Consider the following 18982-nt stretch of genomic DNA (forward strand, 5'->3'; position numbering starts at 1 on the left):
ACACAATGATGCCGACTGCAGGAGGAAAGCTGAGTCAGTGAATGTGCAAGCACCTCAGCGCTGGCAGGGGTCTCCACACAGGTGCTCCAGCACCCACGGCTGCATCATTATGGGTCCATTCAGCTTCTCCTCAGGGATTTCTTGCAGGAAGTAAGCCTTGCCAGCTAAAGCAGGGAACTGGCTAAGGCAGCTGCACCCTGGTCAGGCAGTCAGAAAGCAAGAGACCAGAGAGCTAAAAAGGCGAGACTCACCGAGCCATTTATTCCTCCACCCTTCAATTAACCCTATATGTGTTTATCAGCCAGGTTGGCACAATAAACTAACTCAATGTTCTTCATACTGGTCACACATTGGTGGATTTATTCATTTCATACCTCAGTTTGTCTTGGATTTCTGACTCCTTACATTCATTTACCTGTAAGTGACCTATGAACTAACCCTTAATTTCTAATGCAAAGTATATATACTCAAAACATATCTATAATCATTCATTAATTTAAGCAGTTAAAGAACACATATAAATACTTGTTAATAAAAAGAAATGTTCATGTAAGGAAATATTCCACACAGAAACTTCACATGGGGGTATATATGACAGATGGCTGAGTAACTGAAGCAGACACTGACACTGGGGGATAATCTTTACACACCATAGGTGTTTCCTTCAGTTAGTCAATAAGGAAGCCAATGACTTGAGGATATTACCATTACCCCAGTAATGAGAAATAGAGCTGAATTCTGTAAGCCTGGTAAGTGTCAGATAAGGTGAGGATTTTAAGTACTTCTGAAACACTCTTCAGTGCAGAAGGCTTTAAACTGCTGTTATTTTTACTGCTTGTTTCACAAATGGTAATATCCCTGAAACTGGGATTCAGCCATAATTGATGGCAGATAAGTTACGTAGCAACAATTTCTTTCTCAATGATACAAAGTAATAATATAATTTGTACTGGTGCAGTCTTGGAATTGAAATACAGTCATAAGTACTTGGCATAATAGTCTGCATTGGGTCTTTAGTCTTAACACTGAAGTGTAGCTTTTCAAGACTTCCCAATCCTATCATGAGAGTTCTAAAAGTCTTATAATTATTTTTAAACGGGGGTCTGTGGGTGTGAATAACACTAACAGCCATCCTTTACCGAGTCCTGGAATCTGAGAAGAGACGCGCCCTCCCTTCTTCATCAATAGCCGTGCTCCCTGCCCCTCAGAGCTTTAAAAGGAAACACCCCCGAGATTCAATGTTCACCTACTCAACCCCTCCCTCTCACACCTGCTCACTCTCCCTCCCAATTCCTAGGTGACTTCAGGCTGGACCGTGTTGCCCACTCCCCTGATCTCGTTAGTGCTCTCTTGGTGGCACGTCTGGACCTACACCTCACTCTTATCCCATTCTCACGCCTCGGATTACATGTTTCAGAAAAGACTGCCACGCTTGGCCCAGATCCCAGCAGGGATGGGTTTTTCCGGTGCCTAGGGGAAGTGCGGTGAGTAGGCTCCGATTTAGAGCAGCCACCAGACACACTCTGTGACCCATCAGTTTTGATTGGCTCATTTGCAGAAGCAGAGTCTCAGGTTTCATCGCTGAGAAGCTCTGCTGAAACGCAGCAACACCAGCCTCCACGGACAGCCCAGTCGTGACTATGCTTGATGACCCTGACCCCAGCCGGAAATTGAAGCTGGACCCCTGCGAAGAGGGCTGAATGTCCACCGCTGCGCACTAAGGACCCCGCAGGCAACACTCCTGTCCCCCAACTTTCATGCTGAGCTGCATAATTTATTAAGAATCAAAATATTATAAAAATTCATACAAACATACATATATATATGGAGAGAGAGAGAGAAGGGCGGGGGAGAATATTCCCTGTTATGAGGCATTGCACACACTCAGGAAGAAATTTAAAGTATATTGGGAAAGGCTCAGAAATAGTTAAGGATAAAGAAATTAAAAGATAAGAGCACTCTGAGTCTCAATGCTCGGCTTTACATAAAAGCATGACATATGCACAGTTACACCAGATGAGGTGGAAATGGTCTGAATGCAGGGAGCAAATTCTTGAGATCTTTTCCAGATCATAAATCCACTTAGGATTGGGGGAAGCTTGCTACATTAGAAGATAATGCAAAATTAATCCATACAGCTAGTAAGCCGAAGCACAAATTTTTATCTTGGCAAAAGGTGAGCATATATGAATAGGGAAAAAAAAAGGCAACAATAAAAAATGCTAAGAATTAAGCAAAAATAAGTTAAATAAAATGGCCTCTAGATTTTTTTTAAATGAAGTATTTAAATTCTTTACACTAAGAATCAATCATTTCAAAGCTAAAGTCAAGTAGAAGCAAAGAGCAATGAAGAATCCGTGGGCATTAGAATCCAAAGCCTTTAAGGATAATAACCCATAGTCCTGGACCAACTCCTGATTCAGCTTCAAAACCTACTGAAGGAAACCAGTGCGCAGAACAGAAAGGTGTGCCCTGCGACTGACCCGTCACTGTAGGCCACATACCCGCGACTTTATCCCGCACCATTGCCGTGTTTTCCTCACCGAGAAAAGAAAAGGGAGAAAAGTGATGTTAGCTACGCCACTCCGGTCAGGAAATTTTTGCTCATAAATCAAATCATAATTGGGCCTTATTTTGTAGGCTGCCTCATGAAAATAAACACCCCATTACTTTTTCATTGTTGCTTTACTTGTCAAGGGACAAGTGATCTGAGTTAAAAATCAAACAAACCAGAAAAACTCATCACCTGATTCACCCAGCTTTTTCATTTTACATCTTTACATTTATTTATAATATAAATAAACTTCCATTATTACCTGGAAGTTAAGAATTTAATTTAACCCCTTCAGAATCATTGCAGGAAATCCGCCAAATTTCACAGCCTCAAGGCGTGGTTTCTGTGACTGCATGCAATTTACAAACCAAAATGACGAATTCATACTTTTTTGTGGTAAAAAAGTTACAAAACTACCACCACCAAGCTATCACTCACACACACGTGCGCACGCACACACAGGCACACAGGCGGGTAGGTTTTCTCAAAGCACCCCTTTCCTCAGAGTTGAAGCCTTACGAGGACAATACCTCGTTGAAAACAAAAGCCTTCCAATGTCTTCATATTTGAAAGGCGTGCGCTCACGCCTCAAGTGACTGTTAAAATCTACTGTAGATGAAAATTAGCCAGGCCAAATGTAAACACATCTATTTTGTCATGGATCATCAAAAAAAAAAAATTGGTGTCAACTTGGCTGGGCCATGTTTGTAGGTGATTAAAGAGCTGTGTGCTGATGAGATTTGGCACAACGTAATGGCACAATCATTCCCTAGGTGGCCTAATACGATCAGCCGAGCAGATGTAAAGGGATGCTGGCAGGATGCACTACCCTTAATACAAGTCACAGCCCTGGGATGAGGAAAGGGGTGTCTCTCGCGTCACCTTTTAACCTGCAGGAGAATAGGAGAGAGAAGCAGGAGGAGAGAACAGAGGGACCTCCACACCAAGAAAGAGCCGAGAGCAGAGCGCATCCTTTGGACCTCAAATGCTGGCGCTAAGAATCTCCTAACCCCAGGAAATGGCTGGTGCCAAGCTACACGAGGATCTCCGAGAACCACCAGGACCGCAGATCTTCAAAGGACACAAGGACTTTCCCCAGAGCCAGCAGAGAGTGAATGAATGACTGCCTCCTCTAGATATGGAGCTGCGGATTCAGACCGCCAGCCTCCTCAAGAATGAGAAGATATATTCCTATGGGAGAGCCATCACTTGGGGCATTTGTTATAAGAGCACTAGCTAGTTCGAGGATATATAATTTCTCACAGTTTCTAGGCATTCATTTACTTGGCTTTTAATATTTGGCCAAGTAATAAAAATCTAATTTTCATAGTTGCAACTTGAGCAAAACTTTTAAGTTAGACTTACATTTTCTGGCTCAACACCAATGTCTTCACAAAATTTCTCCATGCCTTCAGGACCTACGACATCATCAGTACCTGCAAACGAAATGTAGACATTTCACATTTTAATTAATTAATTTAACTTTATTGAAGCCCCGCCACATACACTGTACCATAACGGCCTTAAATTGCCCAAATACTTCAACAACCATGTTGTTTTTAGCTGTCATTGAGTCAGTTCCAATTCCTACTGACCCTAGGTGCAACCACCGTAAAAATCAAATGCCCATATTTCCTTTAAAATAATTGAATATATGTACATTTAAAACCTGCTATTTTAATCACTTGAAGTATTCAATTCAGTGACCTCAATTATATACAATGTTGTATTAATACCATTATTTCCAAAACTTTTTCAAAATCAGAAACTGCACCCAATATGCAAGAACTTCCCATTTTTCCCCCACATCATTGCCCCACTCCCCTCAACTTTCTCTCTCTCTCACTGACTGACACACTGACACACATGCACAAACACACATGCCCAGCAAGGGCTTGGAAATCTCCAATCTACTTCCTGTTTCTATGAAAGTTCTAAGTAAAAGTCAAAACAGTATTACTATTAAAAAAAAGTATAATTTTTTTTTTAATTAAAGGTAAAGCTACCATTTCCCAGCATATCCGCCATCTAGATCTCTGTGCTTTTGAAGAAGGTGTTTCCATCTGGCTGACCCCTCCCTGAAGAATTCTATACTCTCTGATTTACACCATGTCAACTTGGGCGCCGTATGGGCCTCACATGTTCTTTAATCTTCAGTGTGAAGACTCAAAGGAAGCCTCAAAAGGCAGGATGGGGACTGGTGGGTGGCGTAAGGTTTCCTAAGCAAACCCTTCCAGTCGCCTTGGCTGCCCTTGTTCCAGAGCAGGAGCACTGCTGGGATGGGGGAATGCCACAGGGGCACACTCTTGGAATTTTTCTCTCCAATGCTCTTACATCATCTTCATAATACGCCCCTAAAATGCTGCATCCTCCCAGAAAAATCTGTCAAGCTCACTAGATTGGTGATCTATCTTTGGAATCCCCCCCCAAACATTCCCCATAACATTCTGAGCCGAACTCTCCATGGTGCACTGAGCTGGTCCAGTAGAGCCTGTCAATAGCCTCTTTTGTTTTTTCTTGAAGGAAACTAGTGAGACTAAGACAAGTGTATTACTGAGAACACGTGCACAGCATCCACTGATCAGAGACATTCTTCAACGCATTTGGTTGTAATACATTGTGCATGTGTGCACTGAACACTGACTGGCAGCGATACTTCTGGGCCTAGCCTCACAGACTCCATGTTCCTCTCAAGGGCCATACATGTTGGAAGGACCACACACCAGGACTTCGGCTCTCTTCATGGCTGAGGAATTTCTCATGCTGCTGACAGGCTGGTTGGTCTTCTTCATCTTTTGTCAATTGTGAGTAAGGCTGCAGTGAACGCTGTAGTCACATTCCGGGTGGAGGCCCCGCTCTCTGTTCTCTGGGGTGTGTGCCTCGGAGTGGAAGTGCTGGTCATGGGGAGTCCAGCTCAGCCTTTGAAAGAACTGTCCCACTCTTTTGCTTGAGGCTGCAGCCTTCCCATCACCAATGTGCCTCCTCTCCAACACCTATTTACTTATTAAATCATAGCCAGTGCAGAGGGCGTGAAGTGGTACCTAAGGTATCAGGCTGCTAATCGCAAGGCCACGAGTTCAAAATCATCAGCTGCTCCTCGGGAACGAGATGAGGCTTCCCGCTCCAGTCAAGTTTCGAAGCGTTGGCAGCGACTTGATGGCAGTGAGTTTGATGAAACACTAATATGCCATGCATTTTTCCCTGGGCTCATCAGCCACTGCCTGCCTTTTTGGGGGAAATGTGAATCTAGTCCTTGGTAAAAAAAAAATGACTATTTTTTTCTGAAGAAAAAGAAAATCAACCTTGCAAGTAGAAATGGAAAAATCATCTGAAATTTCAGTTGTATCTTTAAAGGGTTCTATTCTGCTCACTTAAATCAATATATAGATAAGCCCTTCAACATATCTGTCTTATCTTAACGTACATCTTATCATGTGGGTCCCAAAATAAGCCTGCTTAAGTTTAAATTCTTGCTTTTTAAAGGGGAACAAAGCTCTTCTATTAGTTTGGTAATAATTTCAATACATTCAATAATCCTGGAGAACAGTCAGCAAAGAACCACATTAAGTTTTTATACAACGGCTGCTCTGCCTTTAGCTCTGTGTCTTCATGAAGAGAACTGTCCACAGGTTTATCTCCCCCTCCGCCAATTAAAATGTGGTCCGCTCCTCTCTCGGTATTGAAACTTTTCTTGCCAGTCAGCATTGACTCCCACTAAGAAAAGTGGTTAAGAAGGTTTAAGTCCTTCTTTTATTGGACATCTTTGGGATACCTGAACATTTGCCCTCAGGGCTTCTCGGGAAGTGCCCCCTCTCATCTGACTTTCCTCCGGTATTTTTAAGGGGTTCCCCGACTTCCGGCTCCTTCAATGTGATGAGCAGAGCCCCCCCACCCGTCCCCAACCCTCTTCTCCCCACCCCAACCCTCTTCTCTCCACTCCATCTACTTACTCTCCCCCAAGGTGATTTCATCCACACTGTTAGTTCTTTCTCCAGGCTTTTGGACGATCTACCGCCTCCTGCCACCTATTCAATCCCTGTAACTAAATGTATCTTCCACCCCAGACCGACTCGGGCTTTCTACAATGCCACCTCACAGAAACAGAGCCAATCACTTCTGCCTGCCAAGCCTAATATGCCTCAAGTACTGTCTTACCTATAGGCGCCACCGGCTATAGGAACCTGGGAGCCAAGCTGGACCCTCCTTCTCTAGCAATCTCCTTCCAAAACTCTTTCACTTGTTCAATGAATATTTCTTCATCTCTTCAGTCTATCCTGTACTGCTCTAGTTCAGGCTCTATGCTGGCTCACATAGATTACTGTATATACTCGTGTATAAGCAGAGGTTTTCAGCACATTTTTAAGCAGTTTTTGTGGTAAAATTAGAGGCGTCGGCTGATATTTGGGTCGGCTTATACTCGAGTACATACGGTATTTACCACAGCCGTCTTCTAGTGTTCCGCCTCCCCTCTTCTTCACCCTGAAAACGGATTCCCGGGGGACGAAAGAATCAGCAGTAAATGCTGAATGAGTAGACATAATTGGAACACTACCTGACCGTGGCTTTGCTCTCCGGACACACCTTAAGACATATCCAGCACCACACTGCTCTGTGGTCTCAGTAAAGCCCCACTTCCACATCTTCTTCTTGCACCTTACCTGGCTAACACCTTGAAAGATTGAAAAGTGACAGGAAGTCTTCCTTATCTCCCAGCCCCACCTGCAGAGGCTGGCCCAGGCTTCCCTTCTCTGCAGCCCCAACTCAAGGAAAAGAAGGGTTCTCTCACACTCAGCGCATTCCCTTAAAATTTTCTCTAAGCGCCGAAAATGATAGAGCCGTTTCTGCCTATAAAACTTCATCATATACTTCATCTAGCACACAGTAGTTGCCCAGTTTACTGGACAACTGAATGTATGCATGAATACCAGAATACAGAAATAACTTTACCACTCTCTCGGCTTCTAAAACAACTAACAACAGAGCAGAACTACCCCTGTGGGTTTCCAGGACTGTAAGTCTTTATTGGAGTAGAAAGTCTCCTCTCTCTGAAGAAAGGCTGGTGGTTCTGAACTGCCGACTTTGTGGTTAGCAACCCAACACATAACACTCTACGCCACCAACACTCATCCACAGTTTCTAGACACAGCCCACGGCCAAGTGAATTCTATAGAATTCACCTCCTTGAAACAGCTCAGTTCCATCGAGATAACCTTTACTGGACATGTCCATGTTACACATCACAGCAGTTGCCAAGGGTGCCAAGATGAATAAAGTATGCTAACTACCTGCCATGATAGTCTCAGGAACAGAGTACATACAAGTGATAATCTTATACAAATAAGCATAAGGCATGTTCAATGTTTTCAATGAACGATGCAAAATCACCTGCAGAGCTCGGATGGCAGTCTGGTGGTATCGCAGCTTGCTTCAAAACTTTTCGTTACCTATTAACTATGTAATGGCTCCATACAACGCCAAACCTGGGCCTGTCCTGACAGCCTAGCCAAGGCAGGTACTCTTTCCCCCATGCCTCTACTTACCCTTAATTAGGTCTGGATCACACACTTGTGTAGCTCACAAGTTATAAAGATGCTTTAAAAGAGTTTTGTTTTTTTTCCTACAAGTTTCACTTAAAAGTGGCAGTAAATGTGTTTTACGAAGTCAGAGTTTACTGGTAACCAGCCCCTCCCTACTCCTTACAGATGACTGTTTACGAAGATCTTTAAATATCCTTCCCAAAATATGCCAACTATAGGATTCCTTATGTACATGACTACACACACACACACACACACACACACACACACACACACTCTCTCTCTCTCTCTCTCTCTCTCTCTCTCTCTCTCTCATTGCCCTCAAGTAGATTCCAACTCATAGTGAGCCCTCCAGGACAGGGTGGAGCAAGACAATCTCTTCATGAGAGCAGAGGCCCCTCTTTCTCTCCCAAAGGGGTTGGTGGTCTCCAACTGCGAACCTTGTGATTAACAGCCCAATGTGTAAACACACACAACACAACCCAGCTCTTTGGGTATGATTCAGTGTACTTTCTCTATGTCTACGTATTTTTATAATATTGCTATAATATATCATGGGCTCAAACAGAAAGAAAACGTTTTGAGAATGATAATGGCAACAAATGTGCAAATGTGCTCGACACAATTGATGTATGTATGCATTGTGATGAGTTGTATGAGCCCCAATAAAATGACTAAAATACAGATATATAGCTATAATAATAAATGTGAATCAATATCGGAGAGCAAAAGATCTTTCAGAATATGAAAATCTCTGCCTTCATTCACACAGCACTCTCATGTCATTGGCCAAGTATCTGGTAAAATGCCAACCACTTTCACAGTAAGCAGGAACTCAGAGTGTTTTCAGAGCGACCAGCTCGGGTGGAGGGCAAGAAAACAGGCTGATTCTACTCCTGAACATGTGGCTCCAGCAGGAGTACCCTGATGACAAAATCTAGGGCAAGCTAGCTGAAGTCGTGATGGGTGATTCCACAGAAGATGCTGGAGCCCTCCCCCACCCACAGAATCACAGACCCAGCGCTGCGCCCTGCCCACCCAAGCACCCCCAAGGAAAGCGGTTCCCTCCCAGCTTCCCTAGGAAAGTCCCCAACGGTTTTGTCTGACTGCTCTGGCCTGGGTGACCTCCTCACGCCTTTGACCATTCTCTGGGGCCCAAGGAGCAGAACTTCTGTCAGAAAAATGGGCGGGGGAGCAACCCTTGTGATCTTCAAAAAGGGTTCAAGTAGAAAGAAGTGTTTTGGAAATGTTGATGGCAGCCTATGTACAAGTGTGCTTAATGCAACTGAATGATAGACTGTTATCAGATTTTTAAGATCCTTCCAATATGATTAACAATAAATAAACAAATAGATAAACAAATATAGATAAATTAATTAAAAACACCGGAAGCCAAAAAGAATTAGGAGCACGGTTCTGTAGAAGCCCACTGAGGGCTACTAAGCTCAATTGAGGGCTTCAAGAGACGTGTGGCCACCTCACAGGTGAAAACAGTACAGCACCCCAGGCCGGAGCCAGCAAGCTAGCAGGTAAGCATGTTTCCGGGACGGCAGCGGGGACTGGAAAGCAGAGGGAAGTGGGCGGTGACGAAGGAAACCTGGCTGGGAACAGAGGGGGCTGATGAGGACAGAAACCTCTCTCAAAGGTTGTTGGACAGTGAAGGTGAGACACCTGGAACAAGGTAGGGAAACGTACAAGGGGCTTTTGCACAAACTGGGTCATAAACTTTGCTTCTGTTTTAAATCCTCGCACAGCCACAGTAACAGCCTACCAATTTTAGTCAGCAGCACAAAAGGAATTCACAACACACTGAGTGACAACACACATTCCCTGCCAACACCCACGAGACGCCTCATATCAAGAAATCCCACTGCATGACGGTAAGGGGCCATGGCAGCAAACTGCTCAGACCAAACCATCACCCATGATGCGCCGCCTAAACAGCTTTCCTGGCAAAATCCAAGTATCCCTCCCAAGCGCATTTCATCTTTTCAGCGCCCTTGTAGCTTCTGTACTCCGGGGCTGTGCCTCTGGCTCCTCTTGCTCAGGGACACCACCACCCGCCAGGGTCAGACTGAGAGGACAGAAACCATCACCTACCTGCATATTCATAGAACCACTCTACGCACCGCTTACTGGAAAAGGCTTCTTCGTCAGTCTTTATTGTCGTTGAATCGTATTTTCTGAACATGCTAGAAATTGAGAAAGCGGTTTGGCGTTACTGAAAACGGATAATTGAGTCCTTTTAAAGGACCTGACAATCCTTATTCCTGTCCCCAAACCAGACACCTCTGCAAACACTGAGTGTATTTCACACCCTCTACTTCCCGCCTGGGGAAGTCTCCGCGTTTAAACCTACCATGTTTAAATCTACCAAGTTTAAATCTACCACGTTTAAATCTACCATGTTTAAATCTACCAAGTTTAAATCTACCACGTTTAAATCTACCATGTTTAAAAGTCACACCTGCAGTAAAATCACAAGCAAAGCACTCGCTGTGGGGCGGCTCTGATGAACACATCGTCAGTAAGAATGGGATAGAGCCGGTCTTTGGAGCACCCCCTCTACTTCATCAGGCAGAGCAAATTAGAGGGTGACAGTGCAAGATGTGTCAAAAGGTGTCTTCTTCAACTGATGCCCCTAGAAACTGCTCCTGGTCCCTGTGTCATCCATGGCAGGCCCAGGACTAAGCACATTCTAAGGAGGAACCTGTCGATTCTGGATAACTCGGGAGTATATTAAGCAGACCGCAAGGAACATCACATTATGCCCAAGCATCCGGAAAGGAAATAAAACCAAAGGTAAGGCTGACTAGAGGGAGGCCCTGGGGTGGCTCACTGGTCAATGGACTGCAGCCCTCAGGACAGGGTGGTACACAGAAGCCCCAACTTGACCCTTCTCCTCTCACTGCGGCACAAGCTGAAGTGGCTCCGGGAACACAGCCACCTCCTCCCGCAACACTGCTCCTCAGCAGAGCTCCTATTCCATGGTACCCAGCCCTGGGAACCCAGGTATTCTCCACGAGGGGAGGAGGCGGAGGCATTACCTCTCACATGATAAGGATATAAAACTCCTGAGTACGCACATTCTGCCTCCCTCATTCATTCACATATAGGAGGTCTCCGAGTGGGGCAGATGGCTTGCACTTGACTACGAACCTAAATGCTGGGTTTGAAGCTACCCAGCGATGCAACACAAGCAAGCTTTGGCATTCTGGAGAAAAGAAAAAGCATTACTGCTAGGGAAATCCCGGGGAGATGAGTCTCTCTGTAAACTAGGGCTCGCCACGAGTCAGAAACAACTTGACAGCCATGGGTTTGAGGGTAAGTCAAAAACTACTGTTAGAAAATCAGAGTCATTTACTAAATAAAAAATATCACAATGTGGTGGCTGGGGTTTTTCAACATATCCTCCGTCTAGATCCATATACCCCCTTGACGGCTGTATTTACCATCTCTCTAGCCCTGCCCCAAATAATGATGAGTTCTTCAATTTACAACATAGCAGTTATGAGAGACAGCAGTTTTGATATCCTGGTGGGACTCAGATTGCGTTCCCTTTCAATGTTCCTGGAGGTTAGGGAATAAGAAAAAGTCCGAGGCAGGGCCAGGTGAGGCCCGTAGGGTAGCTGGGAGAAAGGTAGGAAGAGGCCCACACACTCGAGACAGACACACTCTAGCCCTGGGAAAAGACATGGTCTGTAACCCCAAGTCTGTAACTGGTTAGTTAGTAACCAGAAAAATCACATAGGACAAGGAAATATCTGACTTACTTATACATGCTTTACACAAAAAAACGAGGACCATACGATGGAATACTACTCAGTAATAAAATACAGATATGTACTACCACACAAACCAACCTCAGAACTGCTATGCTAATTAAAGACTATTTTACATGAAATTCCCAAAAACAAATCTAGACAGGAAATGACTGCCTGGGATTTGAGGTGGCAACAGGAAGTGGTTATAAATTAAGGGCACACCAGAGACCTACTCAAACTCACTGTCATCAATTAGATTCCTACTCACGGCGACCCTCTAGGACAAGGTAGAAATGATCCCGTGAGTTTCCAAGACAGTAACGTGACAGGAGTAGAAAGCCTTGTTTTCACCCAGTCTAAGTAGGATTGTGGAAATGCTCTACAACTGGTTTGCGGTACGTAAATAAAGTGAGCTGGAGGGACAAGAAGACTAAGAATGAAATTCAGGAAAGGCTATGGACCCCTTATGTTGCTGCTGTCTTTAGGTGCCACGCAGCCAGTGCTGACCCAGGGACAGACACTAAGTACAACAAAGCAAAGCCCTGCCCGGTCCTGTGCGGTCTTCGCCATCGCTCGCAGGCCCGAGCCCGTGGCTGCAGCCACCGTCTATCCATCTCCTTGACAGCATCCTCTTTAAGCGGCCCTTCACTTCACCAAGCAGGATCTTTTTCTAGGGACTCAACGCTCATGATTACGTGTCCCAAGTATGGGGGCCAAAACCTCTCCGTGTTCCCCTGTGGAGGGTGCTCTGCCTGCTCTTCCTCCTAGGTACCTGTCTGTTCTTCTGGCAGTCTCTGGTCCTCGGAACACGCTTCATAATTCACATGCATCAGCTCTGCTGGGGTCTTCCTTACTCAGTGTCCAACGTTCACGTGCATGTGAGGCGGCTGAAACACTATGGCTTGGGTCAAGTGCATCTTAGTCCGCAAGATGTCATGTTTGTCAACACGTCAGAGAGGTCTTAGGTGGCAATTTCCCCAAGGCAGCATGTCATTTGATTTTTTGACTGCTGCGTCCACGAGCAATGATGAAGGCTCCAAGCAAAACGAATTCCTTCACTTCACTTGTTTTCCCTGTGGATCAGTTTGCCTACTGGTCGGTCCAGTTGGGATCTGTACTGAAGGTTGGCGGTCTTTATCTTCATCAGCCAGTGCTTCAAATTCTCATTGCTGTCAGCAAGCAAGGTAGTGTCATCTGCATATTGCAGGTTCTGAATAAGCCTTGTTCGAATCCTGATGCCACCTTCTTCTTCATATAGCCCAGCTTCTTGGATTACTTGTTCAGCACACAGACCAAGAACAATAAAAACACAGTATGTTCATTATTCCGTCTGAATCACTGCCTTTTGGTCCATGTATAAGTTCCGCATGAGCACAACGAAGGATTAGGAAGGATTCTAGAATTCCTGTTCTTCTCAATGTGATTTATGCTTTGTTATGATCCACACAGCCGAATGCCTTTTCGCTGTCCATAAAACACAAGTAAACATTTTTCTGCTTTCAGCCAAGATATCAGCAATGATCACCCCTTCGTGCTACATATCCTGTCGAATGCAGCTTGAGTTTCTGTAGCTCCCGGTACGCGCACAGCTGCAACCACTGTTGGATTATCTTCAGCAATTACGTGCATGTGATATGACTGACACTCTTCTATAATTTGAGTAATCTGTTAGATCACTTTTCTTTGCAAGAGGTTACAAATAAGCATCTTTCTTAGCTGGTTGGCCAGGTATCTGGCTGTTTTCCAAATTTCTTAACATACACCATGGGTTGGCAAACTGGCTGCAGAGCCAAGTGTGGCTCTTTGGGTAAGTACATGTGATTCTGAAGTAAAATTGAAAATGAAAATAAAACTTTTAGTTTACTTAAAGGATGTAATTCAGATGATGGTGATTTCATTTGTGTAAAAATATATTTACCATATGTACTCGAGTATAAGTCTCCCCGAGTATCAGCCGAGACACCTCATTTTACTACAAAAACTGTATTAAACATGTGCTGAAAAACTCAGCTTATACACAAGTATATACAGTATGTTGTTGTTAGGTGCCATTGAGTCAGTCCAACCCAAACTGACCCTATACACAACAGAACACTGCAGTCCTGCACCATCCGCACAACTGTTCCTATGACTGAGACCACTGATGCAGATTTTCATCTCTTGATTTCTGTTTCCATGAGCACGGACTGTGGATCCAAGTAAGACAAAGTCTTCGACAATTTCAAGCTTTGTTCCATTTATCCTGATGTTCCCTATTGGTCCAGTTGTGAGGATTTTGGTCTTCCTTAGATTACACTTGGCCTTCCATCCTTCCACCACTTGTCACTTTTTTATTCTGTGGTGGCTTGTGCGTTGCTGGACTGTGTCACTGTATTTCAAATGCAGCAGGGTCACCCAAAGTGAACAGACTTCAGCAAGCTTCCAGACTAAGAACAGACAATGAAGAACTAGGCGCCCCACTTTGGAAGCAGCCACTGGAAACCTTATGCATCACAAGGTATTCATGGCTCTCTAATAATTTTTAAATTATTGCTGAGGGGAGGGATTGGCTCTTCCGTCTCAAAAGTTTGCTAAGCCCTGGGCTAGGTGAAGGAACATCTGAGAGGCTTCAGGTACTTCGTGAAACATCAGATGTTGCAATGTTACATGACTACTGAAATGCTATGGTACCCAGTCCTTCTGCACCTCAATGACAAGCTTTGTTGTTTTTAAAGGTCATTTTATTGGGGGCTCTTACAACAATCCATATATTGATTGTTTTTTTTCTTTCTTTTTAAATCATTTTACAGGAGCTCGTACAATTCTTTTCACAATCCATCCATCTATCCATTGTGTCAGGCACATTTGTATATTTGTTGCCATCCTTCTCAAAACATTTTCTTTCTACTTGAGCCGTTGGTATCACTCATTTTTTTCCCCTCAAGAGCCCTTGATAATTTATAAATTTTTGTCATATCTTACACTGTCCGACATCTCCCTTCACCCACTTTCCTGTTGTCTGTCCCCCAAGGAGAGGGTTATATGTAGATCCTTGTGATCGGTTCCTCCTTTCTAAACTGCTGGTATTACTACTTTCATTGTTGGTCCTGAGGGGTTTGTCTGTCCCGAATTCCCTGTTTCCAGTTCCTAACTTTGCTAGTGTACATACTCTGGTCCAGTCGGATTTGTAAGGTAGAACTGGGATCGATAGTGGGTTGATGGGGGGGTGGGGGAAGAGGGAGAAGGAAGCATTAAAGAACTAGAGGAAAGTTGTATGTTTCATCATTGCTATACTGCACCCTGATTGGCTTATTTCCTCCCCGAGACCCTTCTGTAAGGGGATGTCCAGTTGCCTAGAGATGGGCTTTGGGTCTCCACTCCGCACTCCCCCTCATTCACAATGATAGGATTTTTTGTTATTTGATGTCTGATACTGGATCCCATCAACACCTCGTTAGCACACAGGCTCGTGTGCTTCTTTCACGTGGGCTTTGTTGCTTCTCAGCTAGATGGCCATTTGTTTATCTTCAAGCCTTTAAGGCCCCCAACGCTATATCTTTTGATAGCCGGGCACCATCAGCTTTCTTCACATTTGCTTATGCACCCACTTTGTATTCAGCGATCGTGTTGGGAAGGTAAGCACCATAGGATGTTGGTTTAATAGAACAAAGTGTTCTTGCATTGAGTGAGCACTTGAGTAGAGGAATGGCCAGCTTTTAAACTGGCTTCACATACTAAATTATAGTAAAAATTGTTGTTTTGTTAGGTGCTGTGGAATCAGTTTTGATTCATAGGGACCCTATTTACAACAGGAGAAAACACTGCCCAGCAAAAAATGTAAGTGGTGTCTAGTCCCAAAACACTGTATGATTGTTGGCATTTCATGCTTCCCTGATGATAACAGCTACTCCAAGGGAAGACACAGTAACAGTCGTAGCCTAAATATTGCTGGTGACAACTTCTGAATTACTCATGTCTTAGATAGTATTTTCTGTTCGCTTGAGGTGCCAACAGTAACATTATTTTCAAATTATCAGAACCTGCCCTCCGGGTTCCTCCAATTAAGTATGGCATATGAAGTCTCGCAGCAGAAAAGAAACAGAAACATTTCATCTGCATTCCCTGGGCTTCGAGGTGGGAAAGTGACATCTAGTCCATTAGTGCAGTGACCGACATAGCCAGAAAGGGGGAGCTGGAAAAGGCAGAAATGGTTAAGCTGTGATGTTAGCTCATTGTTAAAAAGGTTATAAAACATGACTTATTATAATCCGTGTGAAACAACAGAGGCCTACAACAAACAAATCCAACCTTTGGAATTACCAAAGTTAATAATTTACTTATCTAAAAGAATTGGTTAGAACTGTCTTTTTTTTAACAAATTCTCAGCCCTCAGAATAAGCCTCCGCAGGGTTGATAGTCCAGGTGAGCTAACAGCACCCAGTATGGGCGTTCAGCCCAGGTCCCTTGCAAAATCCAATTATCTGGACTCCCCCATGGTCGCAATTTTGAGTCCCTCTTACACCCACCCACTGCCATCAAGTGGATTCTGACTCATAGCGACCGTAATGCAGGGATTCGGAAGCTGTCAATCTTTACGGGAGCAAATAGTCTCATCTTTCTCCCAAGTAGTGGGTCCGAACCGCCCACCTTGCCATTAGCAGTCCAAGATAACTCAACAGCCCTGACAGGGCTCCCTCCTAGAGACTCTCTTAAAGAAGACTCTGATCTGTGTTCCTTGATCGGCACAGACAGCATAACTTTACAAGGAAAACAAAAACATTACCTGACGTTTGGTGGGTAAGTGGACTGAGGCATAGAATTTCTAAGAACTCCAGTTAGCTGATTTGTTTCATAAAAGCAGACTTGGAAGAAGTACCATCGTACAGATTTGGATGCCACAGCAAATTAGTTTAGAATCAGATGCTCACCTACCTATCACAAAGAATAGTGTTTGGGATCTTAAAGGCTTGTCTTCAAGCAAGCAGACAGCTAAGTGATAGGTGAACTATATGCACATGAAAAGCAGCGTACCAACCTGTGTAATCCAAAGATTAAAACCAATGAAATCGAAATCTGAAGGAGGGGATGGTATCGGAGCTCAAATGGTGAATACCTGGCTTACAGAAGGCTATGCATGACAGCAGAAGCCCAAAGCCATTTGCAGGCCCCACATGGATGAAGCCTCCAATGATCCCCTCTGACCATATCCCAGCCTTGCTGTCAGAAAGCACTGTAAGGTCAAGTGTGGCAGAGCTAAGTCAGGCTGGAAGGGAATGTCCTATCATTTGGTCTCCTTTTGACTCTTTTTCAAGTTATTTCAGCTTTTAATATTTTCTACTTTCTTTTTGATAGAGGTTTTTCTAGGTTGTGTCTAGTTATTGTTGCTGCTTTATTTGTTTGCTTTCTGTTTGTTGTGTTTTATATGATTTTCTATATATCAAATCCAGGATAGGTAAATCTATACAGACAGTAACTGCATTAATAGTTACCCAGAGACATGACAGGCAGGAGGGAGTAAACAGGGAGCTAACAACAAGTACTAGAAGAAGCGTTCTGAAATTAATTGTGGTGATGATTGCACACGTCTTCTTAGTAATGATTCAAGGATTAATTCTATGACATGTGAAGTGCATGCCAATAAGACTATTAAAGAGAAAAAAGAAGTACCATGAAATAATTACACTGTATTAGAGCATCTGGCCAAGCCAAAACAATATTCGAGTTGGCATATGCACACACACTTAGAAGCCCTTCACAGGCTGTGTGTGTGTGGGGGGGGGATATGCTCATGGTCACCACACAGTGTCTCCGCTACGTACCTATCGTGTCTACTTTTCTTGGCCGATAAATCATCTCCAGATGTGGGTCTTCTCTTTTTCCTCGGTGGCATCGCTTTGCTAAAGCAGTCCGAAGAACTGCAAGCTCGCAGACTTCCTATGGAAACCAACAAAGGGCAGAGTTAAGGTCCGCCCGTGAGAACGTTCCAGAGAGTATTACTGCACAGCTCCACACCTCCAGGATCCTGATATTACCTGTAAGTTCTGCAGAGTGAGAGAGCGGTCTTCAGTTCCCCACGGAGAAGTCGGAGTCAAGACCTAACCCTTGCCAGCACGCAGCCCAGACACTCTCCTCAAACTCACCCAGAAGTTCACTTTTCTCTCCCAATATACACTCAGCTTCTCTTATGCAACAATGTCCCTTCCCCAGGAACTCCCCGGGATGCCATTCCTGCACTCCTGCCAGGGGCCGGCTAAGCCAGCAACCTGGAATCCAGAGGACAAGTGCACAGTCCTAGCGCTCTTCAACTTCAAGGAGGAGCAAACCATAAAGAAACAGTATTGGGATTCTTTGGGGAAAAGAAGTCTGACGTGACCTTGAACAAAATGTCCACATCGGGCTGCTAACTGCCAAGTTCTAAGCCACCAGCCGCTCAGCAGGAGAAAGATGAGACTTTCTACTCCCCTAAAGAATCAGTGTCAGAAACTCACAGAGGCACCTCTTCCTGATGGGTCACTGTGAGTCTCAGCATCGATTCAATTGCAGTGAGTATGCTTCAGTTTTTAAGATGTGTCTTGCTTGGCTACTTAAGGAAGATTCCGCTGCTTTCGGTCACGATCATTTGACCACCTTTTATGATATGCTGTCACGAGCCAGGCTGGTTCTGAACCCTTGCCAGTATTCCTTAACTTCACACAAGCCTGTGGGAAAAGGCACGATCATCGCTGCCTTTTCCAAAGAAAATGAGGAGAAGGGAGGCAGAGGGGTGGGAGAAGGAGCCACATTGTCTCGCGTGGGCATTCTCTAACCTGCCGAGAGGCATCGACGTGCCCCATCTGATGGTAAGTGTGATCCAATCAGTCACTGGTTCCTAGGATCCTATTTGGCAGAAGAGACAACCTGACACTTAGGCCTTTGAGTGACTTCCAGGGTCTCAGAGGAGGTAGGTAGTGGTAGCCTTGGCCTCGCAGTGAGCCTCCCCTGAAAGGCGTGCAAGGGTGAAGGGGCCCGAGTTCTAGCTCATCTCACACAGGTCTGGCCAGTCCCTGGCCAACTTTGTCGTCCCCGACTCCCCACTTGAAGAATGAATGAGAACAGTACTATCTACTGCTCAGAACCGCTAGGAGGAAAAGGAACCCAATCCATCCAGC

The 18982-nt window shown here is 44.6% G+C and overlaps 1 protein-coding gene across 6 annotated transcripts in view; it reads right to left on the bottom strand.

Annotated features, from left to right (window-relative positions):
- DCUN1D4 (defective in cullin neddylation 1 domain containing 4) overlaps nt 1–18982 on the bottom strand; it is an 80221-nt gene that overhangs the window by 27047 nt on the left and 34192 nt on the right. For all 6 annotated transcript variants that reach the window (XM_075544354.1, XM_075544356.1, XM_075544358.1 and 3 more), the window contains 3 exons: nt 17654–17768; nt 10192–10283; nt 3920–3990 (listed from right to left, as the gene is read on the bottom strand). In XM_075544354.1, the coding sequence (XP_075400469.1) occupies nt 3920–3990; nt 10192–10283; nt 17654–17768 (278 nt within the window). The remainder of the gene's footprint in view (nt 1–3919; nt 3991–10191; nt 10284–17653; nt 17769–18982) is intronic.

The sequence above is a fragment of the Tenrec ecaudatus genome, chromosome 3 (genome assembly GCF_050624435.1).
Source record: "Tenrec ecaudatus isolate mTenEca1 chromosome 3, mTenEca1.hap1, whole genome shotgun sequence".
In the NCBI taxonomy this organism is placed as follows: Eukaryota; Metazoa; Chordata; class Mammalia; order Afrosoricida; family Tenrecidae; genus Tenrec; species Tenrec ecaudatus.